Below are 18177 nucleotides of genomic sequence, written 5' to 3' on the forward strand. Positions count from 1 at the left end.
ACAGTATAATTTTAGACCGTCCCCTCGCCCATACCCGGGCGCGAACCAGGGACCCTCTGCACACATCAACAACAGTCACCCAAGAAGCATCGTTACCCATCGCTCCACAAAAATAATAAGGATGCAAATTCATCACTGGCCATTTCATTCACAAATGAATACAACTGACATTGGCATAGATGGCACGTGAGGAAAAACACAGAATTGCTCAGCGTAAAACTATTTATTGATTTCGTGTTCCATCATATTACACACACTGTTGAAGGCCATCATTCTGAGGAAACATGCATTGACACACACGTATACACCCACACGTGGGATGCGAAATTGTGCTTTACAGAGACCCATGCTGCTCTCTCTATCCCACTCTGAGGTCATATCCTGTTTGGTGCAGCACGAGCCCTAGACGGTGAATATGTAGAAAGTCTGACGGAAACACACAGACACAACACACACACACACACACGGCACGCTCGACTTATAGGACAGGTATCTGAAAGGACATGCTCTCACAATTTACTGACAGCTTGTTTTCACACATTACCACATGGTTACACACAGAAATATATTTCTATGGTTACACACGGCATCCTCTGTATTTCAGATTAATTCAACGTGAAAACATCTAGAGATTTTAGTGGTAAAACACTTTCATCAAGATCCAGAGTAATAAGATCAACAACAAAAAAGATTGAGACGTGTAACTTGGTCATTTCCTAAGGGTACTAGGTTTTATCATGCCATCGATATGTCAGATTGATTTTGACATACCATCGTTGATGTGCTGTTGTCTCAAGGACATAATGACTTGTCTAAATCCCAGATGGACTAACATTAAAGGTAGACTCAGCGATGTGATTTAGATGCAGAAAGTCAACAGCATAGTGGGTCAATTTCCGCAAGAACTAAGAGCAATGAAGCGTGAAACTCAAACTTCCCCGCTGTTTTGGTCCTGTGGCTGTGGCTACCATGCTGTGGACACCGTGAAGCGTGCACCTGCACAGATACTGTGAAAGTCAAGTCTTGCATCTCGCTCCTTTCAATATCTGCGGTGCTGCTCACGGCCACATCAGTCCACTGAGTCTACCTTTAAAGGATGATATATTATTGCTTCACTGCTGCTCATGCATTATTACCAAAGTACAACATTAACTTTGATGCTAAGAATGGAAGTATGTACTGTACTGTGAGAGACCATTTGTTATTCTGTCCTTAACAAACTATCATGTATGTGGATTTACAGTGTCAAGCATCTTAGTACTGATCCTGGGCAACCCACTTGTGTGCAAATTCTGTTACAACCCAGCACACACACCTGATTATTCAACTAATCATCAAGACCTTGGTGTGCTATCAGGTGTTAGTGCTGGGAAGAAACAAAACAGTGCACCCCTGTGGGTCCCAAAGACCAGGATTAAGAAACCCCTGGTGCTAATCTAAAGTCTGTCAATTGTGTTGTAGATTCATGTTATGGTGATGTTATAGGATACTGCGTCTGAGTGCTAACAGTGATTATGGACTGTTTTCATAGTCGTCTCCGTGTCTGACAAACACACAGGAATAGTACATCAGTCTTACTGTTTCTAGTGTACGAAACATTCAGGAGTTCTAAAACAATGTGAAATTCCATGTTGAAGCGAAGCCACAACCATCCATTTCCAGTGTCGTTGAACACCACTGTCTAGGAGCTGTTCGTGTTGGTTTTATCGGCTCTGCAGAGGAAGAGAAGCCAATGAAACACGCAGTAATGTTAGAGGTAGCATCCCAAATAGCAAACTATTCCCTAATATAGTGCACTGCTTTTGACCAGGGCCCTAAAGGGAATAGGGTGCCATTTTGGGACGCAACCTTAGTGTTTATATGAAAGACAGACAAGCCAGACAAGGCCATCTCTCTTCAGACTGCACTTAAACAAGTAGCTTTAGTGGTCTTACTGACTCTGGTCTCCCAGACGTTGGCTCAGGTCCCTGGAGGAAGCTGCTCACACTACAGAAGAAAAAGGAAAACAAGTCAGAAGGGAATCTGGGGTGCAGTGGTAAATATATCCAAGGGCTACATTCTATGGACCATATTGAATCAATGGTATTCCTTGTGGGGAAGGCTGAACCAAATATAGTCAAATGAGTATGTTTCTCATTGGAATTCTACATCTCTTTCTCAGACTCATCTCATTCACCATCTGTGATATATCACCATAATTAATCATCAATAAACCATAGATTATGGTAATACATGGAAGACAAATGCTTTGCGGGATACATTTATCACATTTCCATATTACTACAGTGTATGAAAGTAGTCAGAACAAACACACAAGTGAGAAGGCTGATCCAACCTAGAAGCCTTTCTGATCTTAAACAGGATCATGTGATAGATGGGAGTCTAGTTAAGAGAGAACAGACATGGGGGGGTACATAGTTTCTGTTTCTACAGCCGTAATAATAAGGGAAGGGAGTCAATGCTTACGTCGAGCTCAGCGCCGCTTCCTTCAGCTCCTCGTCAAGGCTAAGGGGTGAGAGTTGACAACAGAAGATAGTCAGTTACAGTGAAGAGGAGGAGAGGAGAAGAAGGGAGAGAGGGATGTGTAGACTGGGCTCACCTAATGATGCACTCTGGGATGTGGACATACTCCATGGGGATGAGTTCCTGCAGCTCAGCCAGGCTGTTCACGTACTTTATCTTATTGCTGAACTTGGTGCTGTGACAAAACACACAAACACACTCCTGCTATCTTTATCTACCAGATTATTTTATTTGAACAGAGAAATGTACACTGAGTGTACAAAACATTAGGAACACCTTGAATATTGAGTTGCACCCCCTTTTGTCCTCAGAACAGCCTAAATTCATCTGGTCATGGACTCTACAAGATGTCAAAAGCGTTCCACAGGGATGCTGGCCCATGTTGAACCCAATGCTTCCCACAGTTGTTTCAAGTTGGCTGGATGTCCTTTGGGTGGCGGACCATTGATACACACAGGAAACTGTTAAGGGTGAAAAACCCAGCAGCGTTGCGGTTCTTGACACAGGCCAGTGCACCTGGCACCTACTACCATACCACGTTTAAAGGCACTAACATCTTTTGTCTTGCCCATTCACCCTCTGACTGGCACACATACACAATCCATGTCTCAATTGTCTCAAGGCATAAAAATCCTTCTTTAACCTGTCTACCTCCCCTTCATCTACACTGATTTAAAGTGACATCAACAAGGGATCATAGCATTCACCTGTTCAGGCTATGTCATGTAAGAGTAGGTGTTTTGTACACTCAGTGTATACCATGCTTTCGTGAAGTATTCACACCCCTTGACATTCTCCACATTTTGTTGTGTTAGAGCCAGAATTTTAAAATGGATTAAATTGAGATATTTTGTCACTGGCCTACACAAAATACCCCATAATGTCAAAGTGGAATTATGTTGTTAGAATTTTTGTAAACAAATTAATTAAATATGAAAAGCTGAAATGTCTTGAGTCAAGTATTCAACCCCTTTGTTATGGCAAGCCTAAATAAGTTCAGGAGTAAACATTTGCTTGACATGTCACATAATAGTTTGCATAGACTCACTTTCTGTACAATATTTTTACAATATTTTTTGAATGACTTCCTCATCTCTGTAACCCACACATACAATTAACTGTCAGGTCCCTTAGTTGAGCATTGGATTTCAAACACAGATTCAACCACAAAGGCCAGTTAGGTTTTCCAATGTCTCGCCGCAAAGAAGGCACCTGTTGGTAGATGGGTAAAAAAAAGCAGATATCGAATATCCCTTTGAGCATGGTGAAGTTATTAATTACAATTTGGTTGGTGTATCAATACACCCAGTCAATACAAACATACAGACATCCTTCCTAACTCAGTTGCTGGAGAGGAAGGAAATCACTAAAGTAATACTGCAAAAAAATTGGCAAAGAAATTCACTTTTTGCCCTGAATACAAAGTGCCATGTTTGGAGCAAATCCAATACAACACATTACTGAGTACTACTCTCCATATTTTCAAGCACAATGGTGGTTGCATCATGTTATGGGTATGCTTTTTAAAATGATTTTCTTATTTCACCTTTATTTAACCAGGTAGGTCAGTTGAGAACAAGTTCTCATTTACAACTGTGACCTGGCCAAAATAAAGCAAAGCAGTGCGACAAAAACACATGTGATTAACAAACGTACAGTCAATAACACAATAGAAAAGTCTATATACAGTGTGTGCAAATGTAGTAAGATTTGGGAGGTAAGGCAATAAATAGGCCATGGTGGCGAAATAATTACAATTTAGCAATTAAACACTGGAGTGATAGGTGTGCAGAAGATGAATGTGCAAGTAGAGATACTGGAGTGCAAAAGAGCAAAAAATAAATAACAATGTAGGGATGAGGTAGCTGGGTGGGCTATTTACAGATGGGCTGTGTACAGGTGCAATGATCGGTTTGCTGCTCTGACAGCTGATGCTTAAAGCTAGTGAGGGAGATATAAGAATCCAGCTTCAGTGATATTTGCAATTCGTTCCAGTCATTGGCAGCAGAGAACTGGAAGGAAAGGCGGCTAAAGCAGGAGTTGGCTTTGGGGATGACCAGTGAAATATACCTGCTGGAGCGCGTGCTACGGGTGGGTGCTGCTATGGTGACCAGTGAACTGAGATAAAGCAGGGCTATACCTAGCAAAGGCTTATAGGTGACCTGGAGCCAGTAGGTTTGGCAACGAATATGACGCGAGGGCCAGCCAACAAGAGCATACAGGTCGTATATGGGGCTTTGGTAACAAAACGGATGGCCCTGTGATAGACTGCATCCAATTTGCTGAGTAGAGCGTTGGAGGCTATTTTGTAAATGACATTGCCGAAGTCAAGGATTGGCAGGATAGTCAGTTTTACGAGGGTATGTTTGGCAGCGTGAGTGAAGGATGCTTTGTTGCAAAATAGGAAGCTGATTCTAGATTTCATTTTGGATTGGAGATGCTTAATGTGAGTCTGGAAGGAGAGTTTACAGTCTAAACAGAAACCTAGGAATTTGTAGTTGTCCACATATTCTAAGTCAGAACCGTCCAAAGTAGTGATACTAGATGGACGGGAGGGTGAGGGCAGTGATCAGTTGAAACGCATGCATTTATTTTTACTTGCATTTAAGATCAGTTGGAGGGCACAGAAGGAGTGTTGTATGGCATTGAAGCTTGTCTGGAGGTTTGTTAACAGTGTCCAAAGAAGGGCCAGAAGTATACAGAATGGTGTCGTCTGCGTAGAGGTGGATCAGAGAATCACCAGCAGCAAGAGAGACATCACTGATGTATACAGAGAAAAGAGTCGGCCCGGGAATTGAACCTTGTGGCACCCCTATAGAGACTGCAAGAGGTCCGGACAACAGGCCCTCCGATTTGAGAAACCAAGGCTGTTGAGTCTGCCGATAAGAATGCGGTGATTGACAGAGTCGAAAGCCTTGGTTTCTCAAATCGGAGGGCCTGTTGTACGGACCTCTTGCAGTCTCTATAGGGGTGCCACAAGGTTCAATTCCCGGGCCGACTCTTTTCTCTGTATACATCAGTGATGTCTCTCTTGCTGCTGGTGATTCTCTGATCCACCTCTACGGCTGTGTACAGGTGCAATGATCGGTTTGCTGCTCTGACAGCTGATGCTGTTGAGTCTGCCGATAAGAATGGGGTGATTGACAGAGTCGAAAGCCTTGGCCAGGTCGATGAAGACGGCTGCACAGTATTGTCTTGTATCAATGGCGGTTATGATATCGTTTAGGACCATGAGCGTGGCTGAGGTGCACCCATGACCAGCTCGGAAACCAGATTGCATAGCGGAGAAGGTACGGTGGGATTCGAAATGGTCGGTAATCTGTTTGTTTACTTGGCTTTTGAAGACTTTAGAAAGGCAGGGTAGGATAGATCATCCCCCCCGCGGCCGCTTTCCAATCTTTAGGGATCTCAGACGATATGAAATAGAGGTTGAACAGGTTAGTAATAGGGGTTGCAACAATTGAGGTAGATCATTTAAGAAAGAGATGGTCCAGATTGACTAGCCCAGCTGATTTGTAGGGGTCCAGATTTTGCAGCTCTTTCAGAACATCAGCTATCTGGATTTGGGTGAAGGAGAAATGGGGAGGCTTGTGCAAGTTTCTGTGGGGGGTGCAGAGCTGTTGATCTGTGTAAGGGTAGCCAGATGGAAAGCATGGCTTGTTAAAATATTCGATTATCATAGATGTATCGGTGGTGACAGTGTTTCCTAGCATGAGTGCAGTGGGCAGATAGGAGGAGGTGCTCTTATTCTCCATGGACAGTGTCCAAAAACCTTTTGGAGTTTATGCTACAGGATGCAAATTTCTATTTGAAAAATCTAGCCCTTGCTTTCCTACCTGCCTGTGTATATTGGTTCTTAACTTCCCTGAAAAGTTGCATATCGCGGGGGCTATTCAATGCTAATACAGTACGCCACAGGATGTTTTTGTGCTGGTCAAGGGCAGTCAAGTCTGGAGCGAACCAAGGGCTATATCTGTTCTTAGTTCTACATTTTTGAATGGGGCATGCTTATTTAAGATGGTGAGGAAAGCACTTTTAAAGAATAACCAGGCACCCTCTACTGACGGAATTAGGTCAATTTTCTTCCAGGATACCCAGGCCAGGTCGATTAGAAAGGCCTGCTCGCTGAATTGTTATAGAGAGCGTTTGACAGTGATGAAGGGTGGTCTTTTGACGACAGAACTATTACGGACGCAGGCAATGAGGCAGTGGTCGCTGGGATCCTGGTTGAAGACAGCAGAGGTGTATTTAGAGGGCAGGTTGGTCAGGATGATATCTATGAGGGTGCCCGTGTTTACGGATTTGGGGTTGTACCTGGTAGGTTCCATGATAGTTTGTGTGAGATTGAGGGCATCTAGCTTAGATTGTAGGACGGCCGGGGTGTTAAGCATATTAAGCATATCCCAGTTTAGGCCACCTAATAGTACAAACTCTGAAGATAAATGGGGGGCAATTAATTCACATATAGTGTCCAGGGCACAGCTGGGGGCTGAGGGGGGTCTATAACAAGCGGCAACAGTGGAGACTTATTTCTGGAAAGGTGGATTTTTAAAAGTATAAGCTCGAACTGTTTGGGCATAGACCTGGATAGCATGCCAGAACTCCGCAGGCTATCTCTGCAGTAGATTGCATCTCCACCCCCTTTGGCCGTTCTATCTTGGCGGAAAATGTTGTAGTTGGGAATGGAAATTTCAGAATTTTTGGTGGCCTTCCTAAGCCAGGATTCAGACACGGCTAGGACATCAGGGTTGGCTGAGTGTGCTAAAGCAGTGAATAAAACAAACTTAGGGAGAAGGCTTCTGATGTTATCATGCATGAAACCAAGGCTTTTACGTTTACAGAAGTTAACAAATGATAGCGCCTGGGGAATAGGAGTGGAACTGGGGGCTACAGGGCCTGGGTTAACCTCTACATCACCAGAGGAGGAGTAGGATAAGGGTACGGCTAAAGGCTATAAGAACTGGTCGTCTAGTGCGTTGGGGACAGAGAATAAAAGGAGCAGATTTCTAGGTGTGGAAGAATAGATTCAAGGCATAATGTACAGTATGTATGTTAGGATGTGAGTACAGTGGAGATAATCCTAGGCGTTGACTGACAATGAGAGAGGTTTCGTCTCTGGAGGCACCAGTTAAGCCAGGTAAGGATTTTTTGTGTGTGTGGGACAAAAGAGCTATATAAGGCATTTTGAGCGGGACTGAGGGCTCTACTGTGAAATAAAACAATAGGAACTAGCCAAGACAGCAGTGAGACAAGACATATTGAAATTAGAGAGTGGCATAAAGCAATCACAGGTGTTGATCAGGAGAGCTAAGACAACAACGAGTAAATGGTGATGAATGGGCAAGAGCAGGTCAGTTAGGTACATACGGGACCTGAGTTCGAGGCTGGGGCTGACAGGTAAACAAATGAGGTACCGTGTTATTGAAGCAGTCCAGGGGCCATCAGCTGTGTAGCCGAGTGATCATAGGGTCAAAAGAGCAGCAATAGGTAAGTCGGGGTGAGGTTCGCTAGTCACTACTACGCTAGGTGAACAGGGGACACAGCGTTCAAAAAAGCTAGTGGGCCGGGGCTAGTAGATGGTTCTTTGGCGACATCGTAACAGAATAGCCTGTTGAGACCACATCGGGCGATCACGTCGGCAGTCCAGTCGTGATGGATTGGAGGGGCTCCGTGTCAACAATTAAGGGACCAGGCCAATTGGCAAAGGAGGTATTGTAGCCCTAGAATTAGCTGGTCGAGCGGCCTAGCTCGAGGCTAGCTCAAGGCTAGCTGCTGCTGCTTCAGGACAGAGGTGTTAGCTAACAATAGCCACTTGTTTGCAGCCAGCTAGCTGCGATGATCCTGTGTAATGATCCAGAGCGGCAGGAATCCGGTGATATGGTAGAGAGAAACAGTCTGATATGCTCTTGGTTGATATCGAGCTGTGCAGACTGGCAGGTGTTGTCTGAGCTAAAGCTGGCTGATGACCGGGAAAAAGATGAAGACTGCTAGCCGTGGCTAACAAAGACTAGTAGCTAGTTAGCTGGCTAGCTCCTGATGGAAGTTCCAGTTATAATAAATAAAAATAGCAGATCTGTACTACATTGGATGAGGTGGGTTGCAGGAAAATATATTTAGTTCGTAGATAGAAAGTGAGATTAAGATATATATACGAAAAAGACCGGCTATTTAAACTGGTTAAGACACGAGAACATAACAAAGACATGGATGCTTGTGATTGTTCAGGATAAAAAATAAACGTAATGGAGCGAGGCACAGGCAGAATCCTGGAGGAAAACCTTCCACCAGACACTGGGAGATGAATTCACCTTTCAGCAGGTCAATAACTAAAACACAAGGCCAAATCTACACGGGAGGTTTTTACCTAGAAGACAGTGAATGTTCCTGAGTGTCCTGGTTACAGTTTTGACTTAAAACTGCTTGAAAATCTATGGTAAGACCTGAAATTGGTTATCTAGCAATGATCAACAACCAATTTGACAGAGCTTGAAGAATTGTAAAAATAATGATGGGCAAATGTTGCACAATCTATGTGTGGAAAGCTCTTAGAGACATCCTGAAAGACTCACAACTATACAACTATAATCACTGCCAAAAGTGATTTAATATATCAAGATATACTAGTTTTCCTTTTCTTTTTTTTTTCTTTTTTTTCTTTTTACAAATGTTAGAGTTTTCTTGTACTTTGACATAAGAATATTTTGTGTAGCTTGTTGACCAAAAAAATGACAAATCAATTTTACTACCACTTTGTCACAACAAAACGTCATGGGGGTGTGAATCATTTCTGAAGGCACTGTCTACATGTGTTTACCTTATGAAGGGCCTGGTGATGGCTAGGATGGTCCGTATAAACCAGGACGGGTGGACAATGATGAAGGATTTCAAATTCTTCCTGAGCCTGTAACCAAACATTCATAAAAATTATCATATTGAGTGTTTGTGTGTGGTGGCATGATACAATGTTATTACTGTTGAACACATGGGGTAATACAGTTGAAGTCTAAGTTTACATACACCTTAGCCAAATACATTTAAACTCAGTCAGGAATTGTGAAAAATACAGTTTTTCACAATTCCTGACATTTAATCCTAGTAATAATTCCCTGTCTTAGGTCAGTTAGGTCATCACTTCATTTTAAGAATATGAAATGTCAGAATCATAGTAGATATAATTATTTATTTCAGCTTTGATTTCTTTCATCACATTCCCAGTGGGTCAGAAGTTTACATACACTCAATTAGTATTTGATAGCATTGGCTTCAAATTGTTTAACGTTTCAGGTAGCCTTCCACAAACTTCCCACTGTCACACCCACACTTTTAATCTTGTCTAGGGATTTTGTATGTTTATGGGGCTGTTTCCTTTCTAGGTATATTGTATGTCTATGGTTGCCTGGATTGGTTCTCAATTAGAGGCAGCTGTCTATCGTTGTCTCTGATTGGGAACCATATTTAGGCAGCCATATTCTGTGGGTACTTTGTGGGTGATTGTTTCCGTGTCTGTGTTTGTTCACCACACGGTACTGTTTCAGGCTTCAGTTGTTCACGGTTCGTTTATTGTTTTGTAGTGTTCAGGTTATTTCATTAAAAACAACTATGGATACTTACCACGCTGCATATTGGTCCGATCCCTGCTACACCTCCTCTTCAGACGAAGAGGAAGAAATCAGCCGTGACAGAATTACCCACCAAAACAAGACCAAGCAGCGTGGTGACAGGCAGCGGCAGGAGGAGCAGCACAATCAGGACTATTAGACTTGGGAGGAGATACTGGACGGAAAAGGACCCTGGGCACAGCCAGGGCAATATCGCCGCCCCAAAGCGGAGCTGGAGCCATCTATTTTGTGAAGTGCACCCGTCCCTCCTGCAGCAAAGCACCCCCACAACATGATGCCCCGTGCTTCACGGTTGGGATGGTGTTCTTCGGCTTGCAAGCCTCCCCCTTTTTCCTCCAAATATAACGATGGTCATTATGGCCAAACAGTTCTATTTTTGTTTGATCAGACCAAAGGACATTTCTCTAAAAAGTACAATCTTTGTCCCCATGTGCAGTTGCAAACCGTAGTCTGGCTTTTTTTATGGTGGTTTTGGAGCAGTGGCTCTTCCTTGCTGAGCGGCGTTTCAGGTTATGTCGAAACAGGACACATTTTACTGTGGATATATACTTTTGCCTGTTTCCTCCAGCATCTTCAGAAGGACATTTGTTGTTGTTCTGGGGTTTGATTTGCACTTTTTGCACCAAAGTATGTTCATCTCTAGGAGATAGAACGCGTCTCCTTCCTGAGCGGTATGACAGCTGCGCGGTCCCATGGTGTTTATACTTGCGTACTATTGTTTGTACAGATGAACGTGTACCTTCAGGCATTTTGAAATTGCTCCCAAGGATCAACCAGACTTGTGGTGGTCTACAATGTTTTTTCTGAAGTCTTGGCTGATTTCTTTTGATTCACCCCTGATGTCAAGAAAAGAGGCACTGAGTTTGAAGGTAGGCCTTGAAATACATCCACAGGTACACCTCCAATTGACTCAAATTATGTCAATTAGCCTATCAGAAGCTTCTAAAGCCATGAAATCACTTTCTGGAATTTTCCAAGCTGATTAAAGGCACAGTCAATTTAGTGTATGTAAACTTCTGACCCACTGGAATTGTGATACAGTGAATTATAAGTGAAATAATCTGTCTGAAACAATTGTTGGAAAAATTAATTAATTAATTGACAATTAATTCTACAAAGTAGATGTCGTACCCAACTTGCCAAAACTATAGTTGGTTAACAAGAAATTTGTGGAGTGGTTGAAAAACTAGTTTTAATGACTCCAACCTAAGTGTATGTAAACTTCCGACTTCAACTGTAAATACATGTTAATCCTATCACATTTTATCCCGTGGTCCTGATTCTATCCCCTTGCACTTTTTCATACTACAAATATAATTAATCCATCCATCTACTCATCCATGAATCAAACATTGTAAAAAGCAATCTACCTCCTGTCAATCATCTGGTAGCACTTCTTGAGCCAGCCCATTCCAGGCATCCTCCTGTGGGGCGTGGCTCCGTTCAAATAGACAATCATATAGTCCTCTGCCACCATCAGCTCCAACGTGCTGATCACATACCTGCCGGCAGGGCAAACAGCAGGCAAGTACACATCAAACTACTATCACTGACTTCGCTGATAACTACTTTATTGAGGGAAAATGTACTTACTACCACTGTGATATGAGTTTGCCTCACCTAGCTATCTTAAAATGAATGCACTAATTTGTAAGTCGCTGTGGATAAGAGCATCTGATAAATGGACAAAATGTCAAATGTAAATCAATCTAATCACTAGATTTTAGTGTATGATTTAAAACATGTCCAAAGAGTAGAGAAACATCTGAAATATCACTGAAATGAAGAACAAGAGAGGAGTATGACAGTGAACAATTGGAAGGTACATGCAGAATATTTACAACATTGCTCTTCAAGTTATTTTTCTTGGAAATAAAGACAGACAAGAACTTAACCATAAAACGCAATTAGTTATCAGTATATCCATCAAAACATCTACACATAATGTGTGTATTGTTCGGTCACAGGTCTACGTTTCGAACCAGGGATAGGGGAGTAAGGTCGGGAAACATTCCGATCCACACAAGATCTGAGTAATAGCTTGCTTGACATTTAAAGGTAATTTCAGATTGAGCTGAAATATTCAGCATTTATAGTGAATGTGATCTCCGCGTGCATCACCTTTAGAAGGTGCCTAAGTCAGTACTAAGGAGAGTGAGGATAGGTGCAACTTACAGGAAGAGGTTCTCCATGACTTCATGGTAGTCCTCACTGTCACTGTCTGGGAGGAAACACGCTGCAAACACTATTATGGCGTTCACTCCGTTTCCATAGTACCCTGATGAAGGAAAAACAACACTTCAAAAGAAATATTAAAATATTGCCCACACTACAACAGTTTACAAGAGTACCCTGTCTCAGAGGCTAGATCGTGGGTTGGGTCTGGGTTGGGTGGGGTAGGGTAGGGTGTTGTTGGGTGAGGTGTTTGGCTGTTTCGTTTCTCAGTTTGTTTGTATTTCTCTCTGTCATCTGCCATCGGTATGTCAGTGTATGTCTGAATATTACATTTTTTTACCTGTAATTAAGTCCCATTACATTCCATGAAATTAAAATCTGTTTTGTATGGGAGACCCCATCAAGAGAAAGGAGGTAAAATAAGGTATATAAAAAAAGAAGGTATGAAAACACTAAACAACAATCAGAACTTTCCTGTACCTCCATGGGATATAACTCTCTGGTAGGGCTCGATGATCTTCATGTTGATGCGGTGTTCCTGCTCTCCGATGACCACGGCCCTCCACAGCTTCGCATCCTGACGCTCCTCCGCTGCACTGCACGTAGGAATCGGCTCGCACGGCTCTTTTGATGTGTTGCGATTGGCTGTCGGGGGTTCTGGTTTGGGGAAAAAAAAACAGAAACACAGCTAGTAGAAAACACAGACATACTATAAATCCAACAACAAACATTTTATTACAGAGAAATTAGGTATACGAAATAAAATGTTCATTTTCATTGATAGCTTGATAGCTTCCCAAGTGGTGAAATATCTTGTTTGGTATATTAGACTGTCTGAAATGGACCTATACTGTAAAGTGTACTTAAGAGTGCCATTTGGGACGTACTCCTAGACTGACTCACCCTCCCAGTCCAGCTCATTGTCGGTGTAGTCCAGATAGTCTGTGTCGTCAGGCGTATCCAGGTCGTCCACATTAATGTCCAGGTCATCGGGTGTCTCTAGGGCGTCGTCTTCACTCTGGTCCAGTGAAAGGCTGATACGCGGGGCGGAGAGCTTCTTCCTTTGGGAGGGGCCACCCGGCGTGCCCTGCAGGGGCAGCGAGTTGGGAGGGGCTACAGGGAGAGAGGGGGAAGAGTCACTGTACATGTTAGAATGATCCATCTGTCTCTCTTCATCACTCCTTATCTCTTGTGGAGTCGTGTGTTATGGCATTTTGTCTGGTTGTCTTGTGCTAAAGAACATTTGGACTTTTAAATGATATAGCAGTAAATGTGCATTAGGAATGAGTTAATGTGTCTGTATGAGTAACTAGCCTCATCATGCTGCTGTATGTAACTGTGAGAGGGTGCCTAATTAAGTAAACTGACAGCTCAGTCCTGCAGGTAGCCAAAGAGTAATGATGGAATAATAACCTATCACACACAGAGTTGCCAGTGTCTAACTGAGGCTCACCTGGTCTGCCCTCGGCCACCTCTGAGCTCATCTTACTGTGAGATGCCAGGTCCATACCCTCATCACCCAGTGGGACCTGAAGAGAACACAGAGACCAATGATATACTGAATATAGACTCAATAAAGAGTGTGTGTGCGTGCGCATGTGTGAGTTTGTCCATGTCAGAGAAGGCTGGTGGGAGGAGCTAACTCCTCTGGTTCAACTGTGTGTGTGTGTGTGTGTGTGTGTGTGTGTGTGTGTGTGTGTGTGTGTGTGTGTGTGTGTGTGTGTGTGTGTGTGTCATTATCTAAACAACAGGGCTTTCATTTCTTGCACCACAAAGAGAGAATAGATTTTTCACTTCAACAGACAGGTTACAAGGTCCCAAACCCTCTACTGTGGTCCTTCAACCTCTACATTGCTGGGGAGAATCATCATCCATCATCCAAAATAGTCCCTATACTACGAAATCATCCACAATAGTCCCTATACTAAGACATCAAACATAGACACAGACACATGCATACACAGACACACACAATAACATATGCACTATACACACACTTACACATGGATTTTTCTACTGTAGATATGTGGTAGTGGTGGAGTATGGGCCTGAGGGCACACAGTGTGTTGTAAAATCTGTGAATGTATATGGGGACTGCCTTGGCAGCAGCTAATGGGGATCCATAATAAATACAAATACTAAGACATCATCCACAATAGTCCCTATCCTAAGACATCATCCACAATATTGCCTATCCTAAGACATCATCCACAATAGTCCCTATTCTAAGACATCATCCACAATAGTCCCTATCCTAAGACATCATCCACAATAGTCCCTATCCTAAGACATCATCCACAATAGTCCCTATCCTAAGACATCATCCACAATAGTCCCTATACTAAGACATCATCCACAATAGTCCCTATACTAGAACTATTGATACTGCGTACCAGTGAGAGCTTGACTGTGTTTTGTGTTTGCTCATACACACACAGTGAGTGAACTCAGTTGGGAATACTGTAGTACACACAGTCACACAGTCACATCTCCTACAGGCACACTGTCTTAAAGGATTGTGTCTCTATCATTGCTGCTGGGATGATTTGAATTTACCCCACTAGAGGGGAGAAGGGGAAGAAGGGGAGAGGGAGAAAATGGGGAGAAGGAGAAGAGGGAGGGTGGATGAGGGTCAGAAAAGGAAGGGGAGTAGAGTGGAGGAAGAGGAGTGGGAGGGAGAGGGAGTAGAGGGGAAGAGGAAGAAGAGGGGGAGAGTGGAGGAAGAGGGGAGAGGGAGATGAGGGAGGGGAGTGGAGGAAACGGGGGAGATGGGGGGTGGGAGGGGAGTAGAAAAGAGGAATGGGAGTGGAGGAAGAGGGGGAAAGGGAGATGGGGGAGGGGTGGGATGGGAGTAGAAAAGAGGAATGGGAGTGGGGGAGAGGGAGATGAGGGAGGGGTGGGAGGGGAGTAGAAAACATGAATGGGAGTGGAGGAAGAGGGGGAGAAGGAAAAGAGGGAGGGGAGAGGAGAAAGAGAGGGAGAAGAGGGAGGGGAGTAGAGAAAGAGAGGGAGGAGAGGAGGAGAGGGAGAGGGAGAGGGAGAAGAGGGGGGAGTGGGAGGAGGGTTGGGGTAAAGGTCGTCAGATCTCTCCTTCTCTGTGAATCATCCATCCGTTTATTGCAGGAGGAGGCGGAGAGAGGGATGGGGAGGTAGGGTAAAGCTGTTACATCATCAGCAGCCCATTCTCCTCCCTCTCTCCTCCCGTTCTCTTCTCTTCCCTCTCTCCTCTTTTCAGTCTCTCTGCTGATTCAAATGTCCACACGCTCACTCGAGCACAGATTAGGCACAGATGCAAATGAACCAACCTTCACGTGCACTCACGTGCATGAAAATACTGAACTGATCCTAGTTTCTCTTCCAGACGGGAGAAGAAAAATCTGATTGCATTGGCAAATGCAACAAACAAAAAACATGCTGATTAGAATAGCTGAATTCTGAACAGAAAAGATGAATTACATACTGCTGATTCACACACACACATACACACAGACAAACACACATATGGTCGGTATAGCAAGACCAGCATCAGCTGCTTTGCTCCATGGACGGCGATGAACCACCTAATACACACACCGCAGCACAGCAACACAGTGCTGATGACAGCAGCCCCTCCCTCTCTCTCCCTCTCTTCCTGTCTCTAGAAAAGAAATACATCTCTCTCTTCTCCCTTTTCCTTTATTCTGCATCACATTTAACCCATCCACTCACCACTACTGGGGCACAGGAATCTCTGTCCTTCTCTGTCTCAGAGCATGGATTTCAGCTGTGTCTCCCTTTTTGTCTTTATTTTCCTCCCAGGCTCTTGATAGAGATGCTCAGCTTGCAAACTGCTCACAGCTTCCACCATTTTGTGGTCACATGACCCAGGCTGGCACCAAATAAAGGCAATCCCCTGCGTCTCCAGTTGTGCGTGCGTGTGTGTGTTATTATTAGAGGCCAACTGAGAGGAGTTGTAAGCCCAACTGCGCAGCTAAAAGAGGTTTTTATTATCCCTCAGGGCTAAAAGAGAAACAATGAGTTGAAAGGAAACAGTATAATTAAAATGAATCCCTTGCTTTCACTATTTAAGACAATCGATGTATTTTAGAAGCCATTCCATGTTATTTGATGAATCTAAATAAATCGATCAGACAATATTGTAAATACGTAGCAGTGCTTTATGATGAGCATTAAACTGTATGACTACCACCTTTACTAATGTTCTAATTTTACGACCATTTGCTAGTTCCACCCACTATAAATGTTCAGTTATAACTACATCATGTCTGGTCACCTTAAATTGCTTCAGTGTCTCCTAAATAAACACACCTACCTACAGTCTCATCTCTCATATTCTCCATGTACAGTATCTGCCTTATATATATATATATAATACACTATCTAAGGATAACAAGCACTTGATATTTCAATCAAACAATAGAAAAGAAATACAGCACCTCCTCACCTAATGCAATCAAAAATAAAAATATATAAAAAAACAGGAAGATCAAACAATAGCCAGTGTCTCCTACTACACAATAGAGATGTGGAACTTTAAAATATGAGCAGGGCTTTCAAGTATACAGTAAATAGTTGCAAACACTGGTTGTTAAACGACAAAACATAATTCTACATAGTTGGAAGACTTTTCCTCTGAGGAGATCCTCTTTGGACGGGCGCATGTTTGTTTGTTTAGTCACTCACCTCTGTTCTTGGTCTCGGTCTCACCAGTTAAACAGGAAGAGATAGGAGTCTGAAAGTACAGCACACATGACTGCTGCCTGTTTGGTACAAAGGTCGTTGCCACGATGTCCTGCCACCGTCATACCTGTGTGTGTGTGTGTGTGTGTGTGTGTGTGTGTGTGTGTGTGTGTGTGTGTGTGTGTGTGTGTGTGTGTGTGTGTGTGTGTGTGCGTGTGCGTGTGTGTGCGTGTGTGTGTGTGTGTGTGTACGTGTACGTGTGCGTGTGCGTGTGCGTGTGTGTGTGTGTGTGTGTGTGTGTGTGTGTGTGTGTGTGTGTGTGTGTGTGTGTTAACACCAGAGCTTGACTTGTGATGAAAGAAATGCAGGAGCTGTCTTTTCCCAAGTCATCCATTAGACTATGTTCACTGAAATTCACAAATGACATTATGCTATAGATACCTCTGATTATTCACTGTTAATGGTTAATACATATTTTCCTTGACTTCTCCATGACTTTTAACTACATTTTCATTCATATTAATATTATATATAGCTTACATGAAAAAGTAAGCATTACTGACACTGGAAAAGTGGTGTGTCCAATCCCATGTAGACCTACCACCTCCTACCATTGTGCCCTTGATCAAAGCACTTAGCCCCCACATAGAACTGCACTGTTAGTCACGTTGTCAACATGTGGTCAACCCTCCATCTGGAGAGCTCCTGGGTGTGCAGGCTTGGCTTTTTCAACATTACAACCAAATACATTTGTCTTTATAAAATTATTAATGTGTTGTGGAGATCTATGCACAGAAAGTTATTTGTCAATTAGGATATTCTTAGAATATTTTCTAATGATGATCGCAGTTATATTGCTTCTGTTTAATAGAGGGGAATCCCAGTTTTCTAACAGTGAAGAATTATTTAGGTTATGCAGTGCTGGTGGAAAGACACCAACGAAATGAATGCTTAGTTAGCCAATTCAAAACAAACCTATAGCTATCTAGTTAGTCTGTCATTATTTTATACCTGCTGCTAAAATTTGGTTTTCTCTCACTCCTCGGGAACCGCCCACTCGCACTGGGACACAAGCAGCACCACAGACATGCACTGAAGGGTCAAAACGATAATGGCTGATATGTCGTTTTTTTATTGATTGATCATATTTATACAAGTGTGGTTTCATGAATTACCTGAA

General features: G+C 43.2%; 1 protein-coding gene across 3 annotated transcripts; it reads right to left on the minus strand.

Annotated features, from left to right (window-relative positions):
• Window positions 1-208: 208 nt before the first annotated feature.
• Window positions 209-17126, minus strand: LOC112257437 (protein prune homolog 2). Of its 3 annotated transcripts, none has more exons than XM_024430987.2 (12): window positions 17001-17098; window positions 16026-16316; window positions 13771-13846; window positions 13221-13430; window positions 12798-12974; window positions 12318-12420; window positions 11513-11644; window positions 9338-9424; window positions 2600-2698; window positions 2467-2505; window positions 1939-1986; window positions 209-1712 (listed from the first exon to the last, which is right to left on the minus strand). In XM_024430987.2, the coding sequence occupies exons 3-12, from the start codon at window positions 13823-13825 to the stop codon at window positions 1682-1684; spliced, it is 981 nt and encodes a 326-aa protein (XP_024286755.1). In that variant the 5' UTR covers window positions 13826-13846; window positions 16026-16316; window positions 17001-17098; the 3' UTR covers window positions 209-1681. The 3 variants fall into 3 exon arrangements, with proteins under 3 accessions (XP_024286755.1, XP_024286757.1, XP_024286756.1); XM_024430989.2 differs by having other exon boundaries at window positions 1935-1986; XM_024430988.2 differs by lacking the exon at window positions 16026-16316 and having other exon boundaries at window positions 17001-17126.
• Window positions 17127-18177: the final 1051 nt, after the last annotated feature.

This window comes from Oncorhynchus tshawytscha, linkage group LG09, assembly GCF_018296145.1.
Source record: "Oncorhynchus tshawytscha isolate Ot180627B linkage group LG09, Otsh_v2.0, whole genome shotgun sequence".
Lineage (NCBI taxonomy): Eukaryota > Metazoa > Chordata > Actinopteri > Salmoniformes > Salmonidae > Oncorhynchus > Oncorhynchus tshawytscha.

Bases quoted from the DNA above. Each gene is read 5' to 3' on its own strand.
- LOC112257437 (XM_024430988.2), bottom strand. From the start codon at position 13,825: ATGGACCTGGCATCTCACAGTAAGATGAGCTCAGAGGTGGCCGAGGGC. The intron at 12,975-13,220 runs GTGAGTCAGTCT...TCCCCAAACCAG, and splicing joins CAATGAGCTGGACTGGGAGG to AACCCCCGACAGCCAATCGC. The intron at 11,645-12,317 runs GTAAGTTGCACC...CCCTGCCGGCAG, and splicing joins GTCATGGAGAACCTCTTCCT to GTATGTGATCAGCACGTTGG.